The 18045-nt window shown below is 40.4% G+C and overlaps 1 protein-coding gene across 1 annotated transcript in view; it reads right to left on the bottom strand.

The window, feature by feature from the left end:
- Positions 1-12359: 12359 nt before the first annotated feature.
- LOC106894993 (membrane transport protein XK-like) overlaps positions 12360-18045 on the bottom strand; it is a 61363-nt gene continuing 55677 nt past the window's right edge. Inside the window, exon 6 of the mRNA XM_014954059.1 lies at positions 12360-14486. Within this exon, the coding sequence (XP_014809545.1) occupies positions 13660-14486 (827 nt within the window). The 3' untranslated portion in view covers positions 12360-13659. The remainder of the gene's footprint in view (positions 14487-18045) is intronic.

Here is an 18045-nt window from a genome sequence, read left to right as displayed (position 1 = left end):
CCCCCCGCCCGGCGTCTCTCTTTCGGTGCTGGGATGTTAAATACCATTTCTAATTAGCAGCTTGTGATCACAGCCTGGGAAAGGACCTCAAGAGGTCCTTAATCAATCCAGCCCACCTCTGGACTTCTGTCGTGGTTTCAGCCAAAACCACTAAAACCCTAAAACCAGACCAGCAGGTGGCCCTTCTCTTTCACACACCCCCCCCGCCAAAGAGGAGAGGAAGAGATAAAGAGATTCAGAAGTTTAGAATGAACTAAAGTACTTTAATGAAAAATTAATATTAAAATAAAAAAAAAGAAGAAAATAATGAAATAGATACAATATATACAAAACCGTATCAAGCTCCCAGGATGATGATCACATCACCAGCAGGCACTGGGGAAGTCCCAGACTGGACTCAGCGACAGATGGGAACTGGGTTCCAGCTCTGGAGTCAGGAACACACGGATCGGGATCAAAGGCAGATGAACAAACAGGATCCTCCTCGGACATCAGCCATTGTGGGAAGACTCTTGACCCTTTGATCCCTCAGCTTTTATACTGAGCATGGGGCAGATGGGATGGAATACCCCAGTTGGTCAGGTTTGGGTCACCTGTCCTGTCCCTTCCCCTCCACAGGTGTGACCCCTCTACATTTTTCCATTTCCTACCCTCTAAGGGGCAAATAACGAAATTGCCTGACCTTGGTTGTTATAGCAATAAGTATAAGCAGGGGCCTCTCTGCATACCATTCCCTGGCATGTAGCACAAACATTGGTCTTATCAGTCTGAGAACGAGCAGTTTTCTCCACAATATGCCATTAATTTCAGAGAGTTAGAGGAGGCCTAGCTAAAATGTAAAACCAATGTTTGGTTTTACTTCAAACCGGGACACTTCCACTAGCCACTAGAAATGTAGCTATGTCACTAGATATGACACATGTTTACAACATCACTTCCACAATTAGACATCATCAAGGTGCCTCACAGCCCTCTATAGCTGTGCTTTAGTAGCCCATGACCGAGAGAGTGCTGTGCAAAGAGGAGTCTGTGTAAAAATGCATGAGAGAAGCCTGCTCAGATGGTGTTAATCACCTGGGCCAGGCATTGGGGACTGAGATCTGTGGGGGTCTGCACATATTGCCTTTTGCAGCAGTCCCTGGACTGATTATGGCAGTGAATCTCCTGTGGTTTTGTCTGGGGAGAGACAGAACACTTTTGGTCTACTCCCCCAGGGATGCTGATGTAGTGCACAGGGTGGGGAGCTGTGGGAAGGGATGAGGCAGGTTTTCCTTGGATGAATGTTGGGGCACATTTTCATTCATTAGGCTACATGTGGTACTTGTAAAGATGCTGGGGAGTCTGTGAAATTTTTCTAAGAGACTTGTAAAAGCTGTGGAAGAAAATGAGCCCACTGTCAGTAAATGCCAGTTTACATTTTGTATTAATTGTTAATTTACGATTCAGGGATCAGCAGTTCCACAGGGAAATATTATAGGTGATAAACTCAGAATCAAGAATGAAAGTCACTGAAACTTAGGTAAAATATCAGCACTGAGTTGATTCACTGGCCACCATGGCTTACGGTCTCTGGACAATAGCTTTTTTTTCTCTTTTAACTAAAAATGCCACCACCTCACTGTTTCCTTCAGGATCCCAGCTCCCATTCACATGGTCCACTGCTGACTTTTGCTGTTACGTGCTCCCTGATGGATCTGAAAATCTAGCAGACTTGACTCATCACAAGCTGTCTGGTGCTAAAGAGAGGGAAGCTGCCTTGTGCTAGGATTTCCCTATTGTTCCACATCTATCACCTGTCTCTCACCTTTGACTTGGAAAAACATTTGTTGAAAACGAGTTGGTCTTTTTACTGCATTTGCACGGTGGCTAGAGTTGGATCCATGATCTGTGACTCTTGCATGTCACTAACCACTCTTGACACATCCTGGCAATGCCTGTGCGGATATTGTCTGGGGAGGCAGCCTGGGAGCATGCACATGCACACAAAAAACATCACTTCACAGAAGAGTCTGTAGTCCCAGATCTGCACCGTGCCCTGATACAGCTTTATCTGTGTGCTGGCCGGGTGTCTCAGTGGCTGAGTCTGTAGTCCCAGATCTGCACCATGCCCTGATACAGCTTTGTGTGTGTGCTGGCTGGGTGTCTCAGTGGCTGTTACAGCAGTGGAAGAAATGGCACCAGTATAACACTGCAGCCATTAAGCATTCCAGTACCCCCGTTTACGCATTAGAACAGCCACCCAGGTGTGAACACTGTGGTGCCTTCACTCTAACTGCACACATCTATGGGACTTTACATTGCTGCAGTTTGTTTTATGAGGCTGGATGGGGCCTTGATCAACCTGCTCTAGTGGGAGGTGTCCCTGCCCATGGCAGGGGGGTTGGAACTAGGTGATCTTTAAGGTCCCTTCCAACTCTAACCATTCTATGATTCTATGAAATTGCAAATGAGCACTGTGGTAGCTTTTTGCCAATTTTTCTCTCTCCCAGTCGTCAGCATGTGGGGGACAGGGTGCCCCAGTTCAGTTAGCAGATGTCTGTCCATGGTCAGACAACTGACAGATACAGGCTCCGCCTGTACCAGGGATCTTCAGTTGTCAGTATTATCAGTAGGGGGAACACTGAGGAATGGTGTCACGTTTAATGCACTTGCCTAAGTAAGATCACACGACACAATGAGCTGTGGCACTAAGGAACAGGCTTTTACTTAAAGCCTTTGCTTGAAAATTGTCCTTCAGCTAGATTACTAAAATGGGGTTCAGCCCTGTGCCAAGACTCAGCAGGAAGCCTATATGCTGCTAAATCATACTTAAACTGCCTCATAATATAGAATTACACTGCTCCAGCTACACAATCGCTGGATGTGTATGTTTCCCTTTCTTCATTTGTCATGATAAAGCTTTTTTTACTTCTGGATTTGCCCTGGTAACTTGGACGCTTGTCGGAGAGTAGCTTGCAAAGCCCTACCTGCCTTAAGTTACATTCAGGAGAAGCTTGGAGACACCCATCCACCTCTTTGGAAAACTTAATGAGGACACAAGTGGCACACAACCTGGATTTTGAACTGGGATGGCTTTCTTCCAGGCTGAATTACCATTGGCCTAATAGCTACGGAGGTCTCCTGTTGCAAGACTGCTTACAGCACTTCATACATACACACATACCTCCCTCCTGTAATACATTTTTAACACTTCCAGAAAAAAACACTATTAAAATGAAATGAAAATGGGTGCATTAGATTGGGGAATACAATTTCCACAGTATTATTTATTCATGATCTTTCTTGCTTTTATGAGCTTTTAATATAAACTTTGATAGCTTAACGGTATTCTGCTATTCCTATTGCTCAGGCTTTTATGGGAGTAGCAATAGGTTGGAGATACCTCAGTTGTTTCTCAGTTGGGTTTAGAGATCCTTCTCTTGCATAGTTTTCTGCCAAAGCTAAAGGAGCTGTGTCCACCTTGATCAAAATCAGAGCTTTTGATTGCTAATTACAGTGACCTCTGACATTTTCTTTTGTATTCTGGGACACAAACCCACCTCACCGAGACGTTTGCTGCCTGACAGGGAGGGTCTGCCAAATCACAGTCCAATCCTTTGCCAACAATTTTTTTCCATAGAAAGATGCTCCTACACACACTAAAATTACACTTAACTTTTTAGTACCTTGGAATTTCTTCTGAATGAGTGATATGCTTAAAACCATAAACAATTTGTGGTTTTTAATTTTACATCTCCCATTAGTAAACCTTCCTTTTCCCTTGCCAGCTTTTTTCTTTCTTTTTCTTTTCTTGCTTGGAGAGAAAATTGCTCATTTGCTGCCATACCCTGGAAAGAACAGTGATATATGGTTTATTAAGATAGCAGCTCAAACACAGGAGCCCTTGATTGCTATAGGACAAGTGATTTATAGGTGTTTGCTAATGGATTCCTGCTCGGGGCTCTCGGGGGCTTCCATCTCATTTTGTCCCAGTGGCAAATTATGCTGAAGAGTCAGGTGTAACTGGCAGTTGAGCCTTTTGATAAGTTAATGGTACCACACTCTTTAGCCTTCCCTGAATTTGCCGTACCATCAATCTTCATGGCACAACATCAGCATCACGACTGAGGCTCATATTCACGGTGAGGCAGAGGTAATTTTTAACTTCTGACATTCCTTGCCTGTTCCCACCTGATAACCCATCTCCCCTGCGATGCTTTCGCTTTCCTCTTACTCTAGAGTAGTTTGGTTCATTTCTGATGTACGCAGTCAAATCACCATGAATAAGAGTTAATATGTACAATGTTTTTTACTATGAGGGTGGTGAGACACTGGAACAGGTTGCCCAGGGACACTGTGGATGCCCCATCCCTGAAGGTGTTCAAGGCCAGGCTGGATGGGGCCTTGATCAACCTGCTCTAGTGGGAGGTGTCCCTGCCCATGGCAGGGGGGTTGGAACTAGGTGATCTTTAAGGTCCCTTCCAACTCTAACCATTCTATGATTCTATGAAATTGCAAATGAGCACTGTGGTAGCTTTTTGCCAATTTTTCTCTCTCCCAGTCGTCAGCATGTGGGGGACAGGGTGCCCCAGTTCAGTTAGCAGATGTCTGTCCATGGTCAGACAACTGACAGATACAGGCTCCGCCTGTACCAGGGATCTTCAGTTGTCAGTATTATCAGTAGGGGGAACACTGAGGAATGGTGTCACGTTTAATGCACTTGCCTAAGTAAGATCACACGACACAATGAGCTGTGGCACTAAGGAACAGGCTTTTACTTAAAGCCTTTGCTTGAAAATTGTCCTTCAGCTAGATTACTAAAATGGGGTTCAGCCCTGTGCCAAGACTCAGCAGGAAGCCTATATGCTGCTAAATCATACTTAAGCTGCCTCTTAATATAGAATTACACTGCTCCAGCTACACAATCGCTGGATGTGTATGTTTCCCTTTCTTCATTTGTCATGATAAAGCTTTTTTTACTTCTGGATTTGCCCTGGTAACTTGGACGCTTGTCGGAGAGTAGCTTGCAAAGCCCTACCTGCCTTAAGTTACATTCAGGAGAAGCTTGGAGACACCCATCCACCTCTTTGGAAAACTTAATGAGGACACAAGTGGCACACAACCTGGATTTTGAACTGGGATGGCTTTCTTCCAGGCTGAATTACCATTGGCCTAATAGCTACGGAGGTCTCCTGTTGCAAGACTGCTTACAGCACTTCATACATACACACATACCTCCCTCCTGTAATACATTTTTAACACTTCCAGAAAAAAACACTATTAAAATGAAATGAAAATGGGTGCATTAGATTGGGGAATACAATTTCCACAGTATTATTTATTCATGATCTTTCTTGCTTTTATGAGCTTTTAATATAAACTTTGATAGCTTAACGGTATTCTGCTATTCCTATTGCTCAGGCTTTTATGGGAGTAGCAATAGGTTGGAGATACCTCAGTTGTTTCTCAGTTGGGTTTAGAGATCCTTCTCTTGCATAGTTTTCTGCCAAAGCTAAAGGAGCTGTGTCCACCTTGATCAAAATCAGAGCTTTTGATTGCTAATTACAGTGACCTCTGACATTTTCTTTTGTATTCTGGGACACAAACCCACCTCACCGAGACATTTGCTGCCTGACAGGGAGGGTCTGCCAAATCACAGTCCAATCCTTTGCCAACATTTTTTTCCATATAAATGTGCTCTTACACATGCTAAAATTACACTTAACTTTTTAGTACATTGGAATTTCTTCTGAATGAGCGATATGCTTAAAACCATAAACAGTTTGTGGTTTTTAATTTTAGATCTCCCATTAGTAAACCTTCCCTTTCCCTTGCCAGTTGCCAAATCACAGTCCAATCCTTTGCCAACAATTTTTTTCCATAGAAAGATGCTCCTACACACACTAAAATTACACTTAACTTTTTAGTACCTTGGAATTTCTTCTGAATGAGTGATATGCTTAAAACCATAAACAATTTGTGGTTTTTAATTTTACATCTCCCATTAGTAAACCTTCCTTTTCCCTTGCCAGCTTTTTTCTTTCTTTTTCTTTTCTTGCTTGGAGAGAAAATTGCTCATTTGCTGCCATACCCTGGAAAGAACAGTGATATATGGTTTATTAAGATAGCAGCTCAAACACAGGAGCCCTTGATTGCTATAGGACAAGTGATTTATAGGTGTTCGCTAATGGATTCCTGCTCGGGGCTCTCGGGGGCTTCCATCTCATTTTGTCCCAGTGGCAAATTATGTTGAAGAGTCAGGTGTAACTGGCAGTTGAGCCTTTTGATAAGTTAATGGTACCACACTCTTTAGCCTTCCCTGAATTTGCCGTACCATCAATCTTCATGGCACAACATCAGCATCACGACTGAGGCTCATATTCACGGTGAGGCAGAGGTAATTTTTAACTTCTGACATTCCTTGCCTGTTCCCACCTGATAACCCATCTCCCCTGCGATGCTTTCGCTTTCCTCTTACTCTAGAGTAGTTTGGTTCATTTCTGATGTACGCAGTCAAATCACCATGAATAAGAGTTAATATGTACAATGTCTTAGGTTTTGATTCTATTTTACCTTTCTGTAAAGAACAGACACTGATTGTTCAGTCTTGTCAGCTGATGAAGAAAACACGACCCAAGCAGGAACCAGCCAGCTACTACATGGTGTTACACACTCTCTGATGCATTGCAGAGGTCATTGTTTGTCTTTACTTTACATGCATAAGGAAGGTGAAATCAGCTAAGCAAACTGCATTTTTTATGTCAGCGGTAATATTTGTTTTCTGACCATTAGCATGGAAATTACCCATTTGCGCTGAGACGCAGAATCAAAACTGCTGTGTGGACTGCAACACAGTGTATATAATTAAAACTATGCTGCTATTAAATGTCAAACAACAAAGAAAGATAAAATTTTAAAAAATTAAGCTATGTGTAGTTCAGGGAGACCCTCTGAGATCCTGAGGCTGGGTACACGGCCTGGCTATACCTGAACTCCTCACTGGGGTTTGCACCACGCATCTTAGAGAACACCAATGAATACATCTTGATGCACTGCACGTGTTTCTGAGTTGCCCCATACATTTCTGTAGGTTTGCAAAGACATTTTATTATTTTCATAAAATATTTATTTTTCTCGTGTTTGGTCTTTTTTCTCCTTGTTGCTTAAAAAAGAAGACAAGGGGAAACCCACCATAATCTACGAACACAAAAATACTGGTAAATGCAGGTGAGTGTTTCACTGTGCCTTTGTTTCTCCACTTCTATTTAAAACGACCACCACAAAGCAGCAGAGGGGAAGGAAGATTAGCTAGGACATGTATTCTGAAGAACATAACTGGTGTTATGAGGGCCACCAACTGTAAAACTAAAGCCATGGAAAGTACCTCTCCTGCTAGCTGCAATGCTTAACGCCCATCTTACTACAACACAGATTTACGAGAACTGCAAATCCACACGAACACAATAAAATGCAACACTGGCACCTTGCCTGTAAGATGCTGTGCTGCTGGTTTGGTATTTAGCTCCCGCTCTAGGATCCAGATACGAATTAATCTTCACCCTGACTACCTCTGGCATTGCTCTCCGTCTGAATCCAGCCCTGATCATTTTCCTGTAAGTATCTGTGGCTGATTAAAGCTCTGTACTGACACAGCACCTTAATCAGATGAAAAGAATACCTGATGAAAGAACTTTCAGAAGTTAATGTCTGTAACATTTATTCCCTGCCACTTTGTTTGCTCTGTCAAGATAGGAACTTAAACAATTACAAACGTGAAAGAACAGAACACGCGTTTCAGAGGCTGTTTCTAGTTCATTAAATCAGTTTTCACCTTCAGGGCCAAAATGTTACAACGATGATGTTATTCCAGAAGAATCTTGGTAAGCAACATCCAACTAATTAGCATTTGTCCCCTGCTTAGATGTATTTACCCATTAACTCTAGTCTGTGATTAGAAGCCTTTACACACAGCAGCATTTACATCTGAATTTCACATGTGAGAGGCAAAATTTTCATACCTGAACACAGACACTTATTTCTGTAAAACTGAATTTAGTGGCAAGAGATTTTCCTTACGATTGAGAAATACAGAAAAGGATAAAACTGCTCTTCTTTTCCAGGATACGAAGTTCATTCAAGAGAGGGATTCAGTAATTATTTTGAAGCACTTACCTTTCATTTCAATGTCAGTTTTGGAGCGAACCCAGGAGACCTAACAGTTTTGTTATAATCATTTTCCTTGGTCAGTAAGACTTACATAGTCCTTAACACCTCTTACTTTTCAAGTCTTCTGTCTCCAGTAAATCAAACTTACCATCTCTGGCAAATTACTGTATATTCATGTTTCTGTGATGATTCCTGAGTGACTACAGGCAGTCACCTCAACTGCATTTTGAAATGTAGGATTATATATACATCTACTATGATGTTTGGCTTGCAAACATCTCAATTCAAAATCCTGTTTTCTTTGGTACATAAGCCCTTCAAATAGGCAAGAAGTAACAGAGAACGGTTTATTGTTCGTAGACTGGATATTATCAGCTGCATGGGAAAAAATGTAGGAACTATTGGGGAATTAAAAAACCCCACCCAATTTTTACTTTTTTTAAAAATTAGATTACAGTTTACCAGCCCCAAGTATTCACCAGTTCTGAGTCAGGCTGCAAATGCCACAAGATAAGCTTGCAAATAATCAATCTTTTTTAAAAAGGGTTCATTTTTGTTGTCATGCATTTTTCAAGTCTAACAAAAACCTGTCTTTTATTAGAATGGTTAGCAACATACTTTAAATAAGTTGTTCTGCAATCAATAGAACAATGGGCACAAGTTGGAACATAAAGGGTTCCACTTGAATATGAGGAAGAATTTTTTCACAGTGAGGGTGACGGAGCCCTGGAACAGGCTGCCCAGGGAGGTTGTGGAGTCCCCTTCTTTGGAGATTTTCAAGACCCGCCTGGATGCAGTCCTGAGTAACATGCTCTGACAAGCTCTGGGTGGTCCTGCTTTGGCAGGGGAGTTGGACTAGATGATCTCTATGGTCCCTTCCAACTCTAAAAATTCAGTGAAATTCAGTGAAATACCAGAAGTATAATGTAGAGTCCATACTGCATCCTCTCAACTGAAGTGGCTTTTATTACCTCCCATGACTTTATCACATCCTCTTCCCCTCTTAATCTCTTCACCCTCACAACTTCTAGTCCTCTTTCATGCTAAGGGCAAGAGGTAGCAGGATGTGGATCTCTGATGATACACAGGTTTATAACACCTAAAGCATGCCGATTGCTTTCTCAGCAAGGAGGCCAAAGCAGATACCTCAGGCATTTTATCAATTCCCTTGTTTTCCTCCTGGAAGCTGATAGTCTTCACAAAGCTTGTATAAACCTACTTTATTTCCTCAGACAGCTTCCCTCAGAAAAATTTAGTTTCAATGTGTCCAATGAGTTTCATATGTTTTGGGGAGAACAGGGCTGACAGAGAAACAGTGTGGTCACATCAGCTTTTCTTTAAGAAACCATGTTGGAAACAAAAGTTGACAATCAACATTGTGCCTAAATCTGAAATTTTTCATTAAGGTTTTAATCTACATTTGATTAAAAGAACCCATATGCTGGGTACTCATGTCAAAAATCATCCCTTGAAACTAAAAATAATGTCTCTAAGAAAGGATTAATTACTTTCTATGTTTTAGGGAGCACAGCTCTTGCTAGCAGATAGTGGTGTCCATCACCACCAGGCCTTCTAAGTTCCTTTCTCACTGCTCCTCTTAAGTGATGTGCACACATTACAATTTGCTACAATGTGTCTATTTGCACCCATATTTATAAAATATATGTGTATTTTATCTATACAAGTTTATAAACACTTAACACTTAACAGTGTTTATAACAGCCATACAGTTTTTATGCATTCATGTGTCTCCACAATAGATTTTGCTGGCTGTTCCCAAGGTCAGAGGCAAGCATACGGTAAATCCAGATAAGCATGAAACAAGGGTGCAGAAAAAGGCTGAAAGATCCTTTATAATGTAATGATTTATTTCTGATTCTCAATGTAAATCAACTCAATATTCTCATCCTGACAATAAATAACCTATACCAATCTTGTAACACTGGTCTTTCAAACCGCCTGCCTCCTACAAAATTTTCTTCCGAGACCCCAACCAGCTAAACAGCATTGGAAGCACCACTGGTTGGGGGTAAGGAACTCCCACATCAAACCACAGATTCTTCTTCTGTCAGGTCTGCTTGAAAACATTTCTTCTACTTTGCAGTGACAGATGACAGTGCTATATAACCTTTGCCTTGAATTTCTGAAGGCAGAGGACTAAGAACTAATCCCAACACAACTTAAGGAAGTGTTTCAACATTTTAATTTGTGTTGTTTTACAAGTATAAAAGAAAACCTATGTATCAGATCTTTTACACATGTGAATAATCCTTATTGAGCAATCCTTTGTGTGATTCAGGACTACTCTAGCGAGCACAGTTTTTAACAGTAGCCTTGTACCCTTCCACTGAACACATACGCCTCTAACATTCATAGAGGAGAGTAAAACTGCAGTAAACTTGCAGCAAGAGATCTGTCATTCACACACACACATCCTTTGTGGCTAATACTATCCTCTCAGTGCAGCCACGGGGTGTACTGATAACAACACTTTCTTAGACTCTCATTGCCCTGATAAAAACTGCCTCTCCTAGCGCCGCAGCACACTTCAGAAAAACAAGCTTGTCCTTTAAAACACTGGTCTTAAGGGAGTAGCTTTGTCTCTATGACCCCCTCTCGTTCCTTCTTTCCACCAGTAAGGGCAGCACAGCTAGATCAAAACACACATAGAGCAGCAACACTGTTAGCTAATCTGCGCTCTGTGCTGTGGTGACACGAGGCACAGCAAAAGCAAGGGCTCTGGAGTGTTAAACTGCATTTGGTTAGTCTGCACAACTAAGGCAAAACCATATGACAGTAACAGAACTCATACAAATCTTTCTTTTTTTCTTTCCTCTATTATTTTTTTCTCTCATAACAGTGATTTAAATATTCAGTTCCCTACGCATGCACTTCAGGAGACTGGTATAAAAATAGGAAGTACTATGGCACACTCTCTAAAAATATGCATATACAGTAGTCTTCATGATTGGTATGTGAAGTGAAATGGTTCTCCCTACGTATACATACTGAACTCCTGGCTGTGTAACTCTCCTACTGTAGACTTTTCACTGTAGCACAAGCATTTCACTGGCTGAGGTTTGTAAAGCTTCCATTGTTTCCAAATGGCAAAATCACATAATCACTTACACCATCCAAAGTTTGCTTTAAGGATCTGAGAGCTCTCTCTTTAGATATGAAATACTTCTATGTATGAAGCCACCTTTATTTTTCAGTTTTTTATTTTTTGAGCCTAACATTTCAGACCTAGGTACATCTGTAGATAGGCAACAACCATAATTCCCTGATTATTGATGAGTATCCAACTATAAAGTCAGATATTTAGTTTTAGCAAAGAACACCTGAAAATTTGGCCTTATGTGCTGAACTTTGCAGGTTTGGAAGCAAGGATTACATTCTCACTTGTTCAGATTCACTATCAAAAAAAAAATATTCTGAAATACTCTTCTACATCTAAAAAAGTACAGAGAAATACTATACTGTACTTCTACACACAGAAATAGAGAGAAATACTCTAGTGTCTTCAGAGAGAGAGAAATTAAAACTGAGAGGTTTGGTGCCTTCCCCAGATACGTGAGGTACATTCCCATGGCAAGCTCAGGCCAAAAATTCCCATTACCACCCACCAATAACATAATGAGGTCTACATACACATATCACACAGAGATACATATTAAGCAAAGTAAAAAACATAACTCCATTATAAAACTGATTTATGAAGACATTCATTTACAGTGCAGTAAAGAAAAAAATAAAAACAGCTTAGATCTTTGCAGCATTGCATGTGACATATTTCATTATAAATGACCTCAGACCCAAACTTGAGACAGATCTAATAAGAAAGATGCTGATGTCATTCCTACTGTAGAACTTCACATCCTCCATGACAACAGGATGGAGGCTAAGCTTAGGACAATGCTTTGCAGCATTGCATGTGACATATTTCATTCATTATAAGTGATCTCAGACCCAAACTTGAGACAGTTCTAATAAGAATGATGCTGATGTCCTTCCTACTGAAGAACTTCACATCCTCCATGACAATAGGATGGAGGCTAAGCTTAAGACAATAGGAGATGTTTTGGGTCATGAATTATTTGTTTCCAGTAGCAGCCATAATGTCTAATACTCAAAAGAAATGCAAGGTGCCAAGCAAATAAAGTGCAAAAAGCTTTCACTTAATTTTTGAAAATACAGTTGTGTGGTTTTTTCTAAATTTCCACTAAATTCTTGGTTGTTCATCTGCTAAAACTTTCTGAGCAACTTGTAAAATACAGAAACACTTTTATTTGTGGTGATATAGTGCATAGAAGAAAAAGTCAACGACTTCCATTTCCTCTTTCGGATTTCAAGCCTGTGGTACTTCTGAGGTAAAGCAGTCAGAGAGGTTTGAACTATCAATATTAAACTAACCATAATATATCACAGCCTCAAAAAGAAAGACTCAGTGTCTTCTATGTCCATGTAACAAGCCACTGAGTTGCCGGCTTGGCGTACTACAAACCCCCTGGCAATCAAGGCAGTGCTCATCTCTGAACTTCAGCCATCTTAAAGAGAGACAGAGTCAAAACTAATTGTCAAGGCATCTGGTTAATGCTGAGTAATAGGTCTCCCGAGAATGATTCATATCACCTGCCTCAGAGAACATTTAAAGATCGGTTTAATTACTCCCTGGAGGTATGCTCTGGAGAGCACCTACATAACTAGTTCACACTCTCTGCCCAACTTCTAGATATTTAAAGTTATATAAAGTGAACATCACCCTAACACCAGAACATCACAAAGAATTAGATAAATTACTAAGTCAGAAAAATAAGTTATTTCAGAATTAGGGTGTTAAATTTAATACCCTTACTAACAAGCAGCAAATATGAAGGGTAAAACAGTGCAAAACCAATAGCCCTCTGGCTGTTCTCAGTAACAGTCGCATTTCAGTATTAGTGCTGGCTAATTGGCTGTTTCTTGGCAACCTAGACTACAGTGCATTGTGGAAGTCCAATTCTTATCCCACAGAGAGACGTATTATCTAATTACACTGATTAGAGTGTAAAAAAGTCTGCAATTTGATCAAAGCAGACCACAGCTACAGTCACTATATAGTCAAGGTCTATGCTCTGTTTCCATGCTAGGGTGGCATGCCGTAAGGACATCCTACCTGAAATAAATAAAATGCATTTCCTTCCATCCTCAGATTTCCTGAGTAAGATGGGCATCAGGCCAGTTTTTCAAGGATGTCTCCTATAATGATTTCAAAATAAGCTCGTGATAATAAACCTATGTGCAAAAACCTCTGAAACAGAAGTCTCCAAACCATGATTGCTCTCTGTATACAAACACACACAGATACACATACTCAGACACTAAAGTTTCCACAAAGATACGCTTGTCAGTCATCATGCAGTGCTGCACCTGCAAGAAAGATATCCCATCCACAAGACACGATGTCCAACATACACAATGTTCCCAGCAGGTGATCTGCCACCTTCCGAAGGCACCTACTTGCTTCCAGTTATATTAGGCATTGGAAGAAACACTTTGATGAGAAATCCCCTTTTGAGAATCTATTGTCTTGCTACTGCTCCGTGTGTCATCAGTATTTTCAGGACATTTCACCTCTGCCTTGTCCATTAGCATGGTGGATGTGGAAGGCTTGCAAATAAAGCAGAGGAACTTGAAACAGGACAGCAAACCTTCAGAAATGCTGGATGAGAAAAGCTTTTTGCATGGGTGGCAGAACTGGTAGAAGACCAACATGAAGAGGACAGCCATGCAGTAACTGATCAGGAGCTGCAAGACCAACAACGGGGCGCAGACATACAGGTAGACATCGGTTTTATAGATGTACCACATCAGCAGGAGGAACGCATTCTCGATGAATCGCAGCATGTAATACACCGTCAGTCGGTACCAGTTTTGGGATTTGTTAATTAAGTCAGGATCATTGAGCTTCACCTGCACTGCCGACCAGCAGAACATGTTAATGCCGGCATACAAGAAGGTGAGAAGGCACAAGACGATGGTAGTGCCAACCCTGCTCAATGCCTTCTCTATGTTCTCAGGAAACGGGGACTTGCTTTGCCAGAAGAGGATCCACGGGTAGAAGAAAAAACCAAAGAAATTCACGAGCACAACAGGCAGAATCCAGATTTGAAGGACTGAACTGAAAAGGACCAACACTGTAACTCGCGTAGCAATCTCAAAGCTTCTCCACATGAAGATGCAGAGGTAGGCAGCTGGTTTCACACTGACATCGTAATCATCATACTTAATCTTAATAGCCAGGATGTTGCAGCGTAAAGCACCATATACAATTGACAGGAGAGAAAGGACCATAAAAATACCTGCAAAGAAAAAAACACTAATCAGGACTTTGAGCTTAGCAGAAGTTAAATACATTGCAAGAGTAGCGCAGGTGTACTTGTCTTTATGGCACTTCTGGGCAGTCCCAGCAGGGTGTAATGCTAAAAATCCCCATTCCTTGCATACACTTCTGGGTTCTTACTCTAACCCTGCCTCCTATTTGGGTCTCCATTTGTGACTTTTCCAAGTAGCTAGAAAGAAAAAAAGGCACTTAAGAGTCACCGGTGTCTCTCCCTCCTCCCCCCACCCAGGGCTGTTTATACATGTGCTGTCTTTGCTAATTACACAGCTCAGTCATAAGTGTATCCAAGTTGCTCTCAGACTCTCACAGTACCCCACAAGGCACTGGGTGCTACTCTCCCCCTGTACCAATGAAGAACTGCGAAAGAAAAGCTGAAATTTTGGATTTATTTAGGCATGCAGATACCTCAGTGATTGTGCAGTTCTATGTCGAAGTAAATTGTCTAACCTCACAGAAGACCTCTGCGATGGACCTCAAAATTGAAAGCCAAAGCAATTTAAACCCAGAACCATCAGCACCTTTTCTGCCTGTTTAAGAGAGAGATGTGCTCACCTGTCTTGTCTACACTGGATTTTCCCATACATCTATTTTCCTAATACAAGTAGCTGTATCAGGCATCTAAAACCAACACTCCTTTAAAAAAACATCTTTACATTCAGATTGAATTTCTGTATCTCTTATCCACCCAGAATCACTTTGTGAAGGTTTGATGGCTTTTAATTTCTGCAGAAAACAAAGGCAGAGGCCAGCTGTTACCTGACCTCCCCTCCAGACGCAGCAGAGGCAAAGCTTTCTGGCACTGCAGGAAGGAATCTTGTCTTGCTACATTAAGTAGGTACAGATGTGTAAGAACCCTGGGTGTAGAGAATAAGTACCTCAGGGCATACCATAGAAGCATACCATAGAGAAACGGTAACTACCCATGGTTTTGTTAGCATTTGCATACTTTCTTCACAGTTTTTACCAATGTGCTGAACAGCTGATTTAGGGGACTAACTTTAGGCACCTCCAATCAGTACTTTTAGTTTCAATCTTAGCATTTTATCCATGCAAGGAATACTTCAAATGCAAATGAGTTAAGCAGAGTAAAATGATTCCGTTGTTTTCTTTCAATGAAATTAACCAAGCTAGCTGGTCATGCTACAGGGCATTACATTGTATCAGATAAAACAAAATAATCAGAGCTGGAAATTCTGGATTAAGTCAATTACTTTTGCAATGCTTAGCAACCAGTGCTTTCTGCAGCCTTCAATTAGTTTGTGTGTCAATATCCTGCAAATGAACTGGATTCCGTGCTTTGCTATAGCTATTCAGCCATGCCTATAAGGGTTTTTTTATGTTGTGGTTTCTTTTTTTTTTTTTCTAATGAAAGTTATTAATTTCTGAGCATGGTTTTGAAAGAAACAAGTATATTTTAGGATCTCTAAAAACTTCCTACCAGGATTTTCTTTATCATTGTAGCTAACCTCTTTCCCATCCCAATCCTCAAACACCTCTGAATTACTTTAGAAAATAATGAATTAATCCTCTATATCTAAATTTCCCAATAACACTCAGTAAGCTGAAAAACATTTGCCATTTTATATGGTAATTGTTACATGCCAGTTGGGTGGTGCATATATTCTCTGGAAATGGTTATATAATTGCTTAACACTTGAATTTTTAACGTGCACTTTTAAACATCTTTCTTACAGCACTGTACTGGATCTGAGACTTTTTAAACATTATGTCTCGGAAAACACAGGCTGAAAGTAGAAGAGCGAGGGAGTTCTTTTTTTTTTTTTCTAATGAAAGTTATTAATTTCTGAGCATGGTTTTGAAAGAAACAAGTATATTTTAGGATCTCTAAAAACTTCCTACCAGGATTTTCTTTATCATTGTAGCTAACCTCTTTCCCATCCCAATCCTCAAACACCTCTGAATTACTTTAGAAAATAATGAATTAATCCTCTATATCTAAATTTCCCAATAACACTCAGTAAGCTGAAAAACATTTGCCATTTTATATGGTAATTGTTACATGCCAGTTGGGTGGTGCATATATTCTCTGGAAATGGTTATATAATTGCTTAACACTTGAATTTTTAACGTGCACTTTTAAACATCTTTCTTACAGCACTGTACTGGATCTGAGACTTTTTAAACATTATGTCTCGGAAAACACAGGCTGAAAGTAGAAGAGCGCAGTCACGAATGCTGCCAGATATCCTGTGGCCCCTTACAAAATCTTTCCTGTAGTTTTGAGCTGGCTCTAGAGCTGTGAGAGAACAAGTAACTTCCATCTGCTAATGATGCAAAAGAATATTCTCAGAGTTAAAGAAACAAAAAAACCCACTCACTGTGGCAGGGTGCTTCTGTCCTAGAACTCTGCTTGATTTCTGAGACATAGGTAGTCTTTGATAGTCTCAGACATTCATCTTATTACTCAATTTCATTTTAGGATGCTACATTAATCTCAAACTTGTCTTAAAAACTCAAGCCTTCAAAAGAGGAACTTCTCTGCTGATAGAAACCAGGTCACACTGACTCTGATTTAATACAGGAGTCCAGTCCTGCTCCTTTCCCAAAAGCTCAGTACTGTCACCAAACCTTCAGTTGAAGCATCGCTTTTAGGTCTGCAAGAAAGATGGTTTGAAGCAACCACAGAGGGAAATGTGGGAGGGTGACATTATTGTTGCTTTTACTCATCCTGAGTGGGCAAAGAAGTAAAAATTTAAAAAGCAAAGTATCTTCCTCTGGAACAGTCCCAAATCCTCTAGCAGTCTTCATAAAGGTGACATTTCTCTTCTTTCTTCCTGCTCCTAGGCTGTATTTTTTCTTACAAATTAGAGGTGCACACTCACAGAATCATTCTGTCTTACTTTGTTAGGATTTTTATTGTGTCTTAAGTCTTTTCAAGACCTGTTGTTTCTTCAGAAATTGCTAAGGCAGTGAATTCTGCTCTAGATGAATTACACCACAAATACCTAGTACTGAAATCTTACATTCAGCTGAAGAATCATAAATTATCCATTATATATACTATAGTTTTCTAAAGTGATAATCAGAATACTTGAAAAATAAGGGCACTTATTTTGTTACTTAGGACAAGACACCTAAATACTTTTTTTTTTTTGCCTTTAACTACAATTTCAACACTTAAAACCAACTATTAATACTCAAAAAGTACTCAAAGTATGTTGCGCAAATAATGAGAAAAGCATTCCGTGGTCAGAGCTTAATGAGTTGAGGAGAAACAACTGTAGAAATATCTTAAGATATCTGGTAAGACCACCTGCAAAGCACAGTTTCTGCACACTGGAAAAGTGACACCAGCAAGTTGAAAAAAAAATTAATCTAAAATCCCAAGCTCCTATTCTTGAAGATGGCAGTCACTGCCACAAATTTTAATTAAAAAAAAAAAGCACCTTTTGCAGCAGTAAAATTTTATTCTTAAATGGTAGGAAATCTGCCTTTTGAGATATTTTATCACTGTGAGGAACACTTGAAAAAGATAACTTGACTGCTGTTAACAGCAC

This window comes from Calidris pugnax, unplaced genomic scaffold, assembly GCF_001431845.1.
Source record: "Calidris pugnax isolate Ruff unplaced genomic scaffold, ASM143184v1 scaffold246, whole genome shotgun sequence".
NCBI classification, from domain to species: domain Eukaryota; kingdom Metazoa; phylum Chordata; class Aves; order Charadriiformes; family Scolopacidae; genus Calidris; species Calidris pugnax.
The sequence above is the reverse complement of the archived record's forward strand: the minus strand, read 5'-3'. Positions and strand labels throughout refer to the sequence as shown.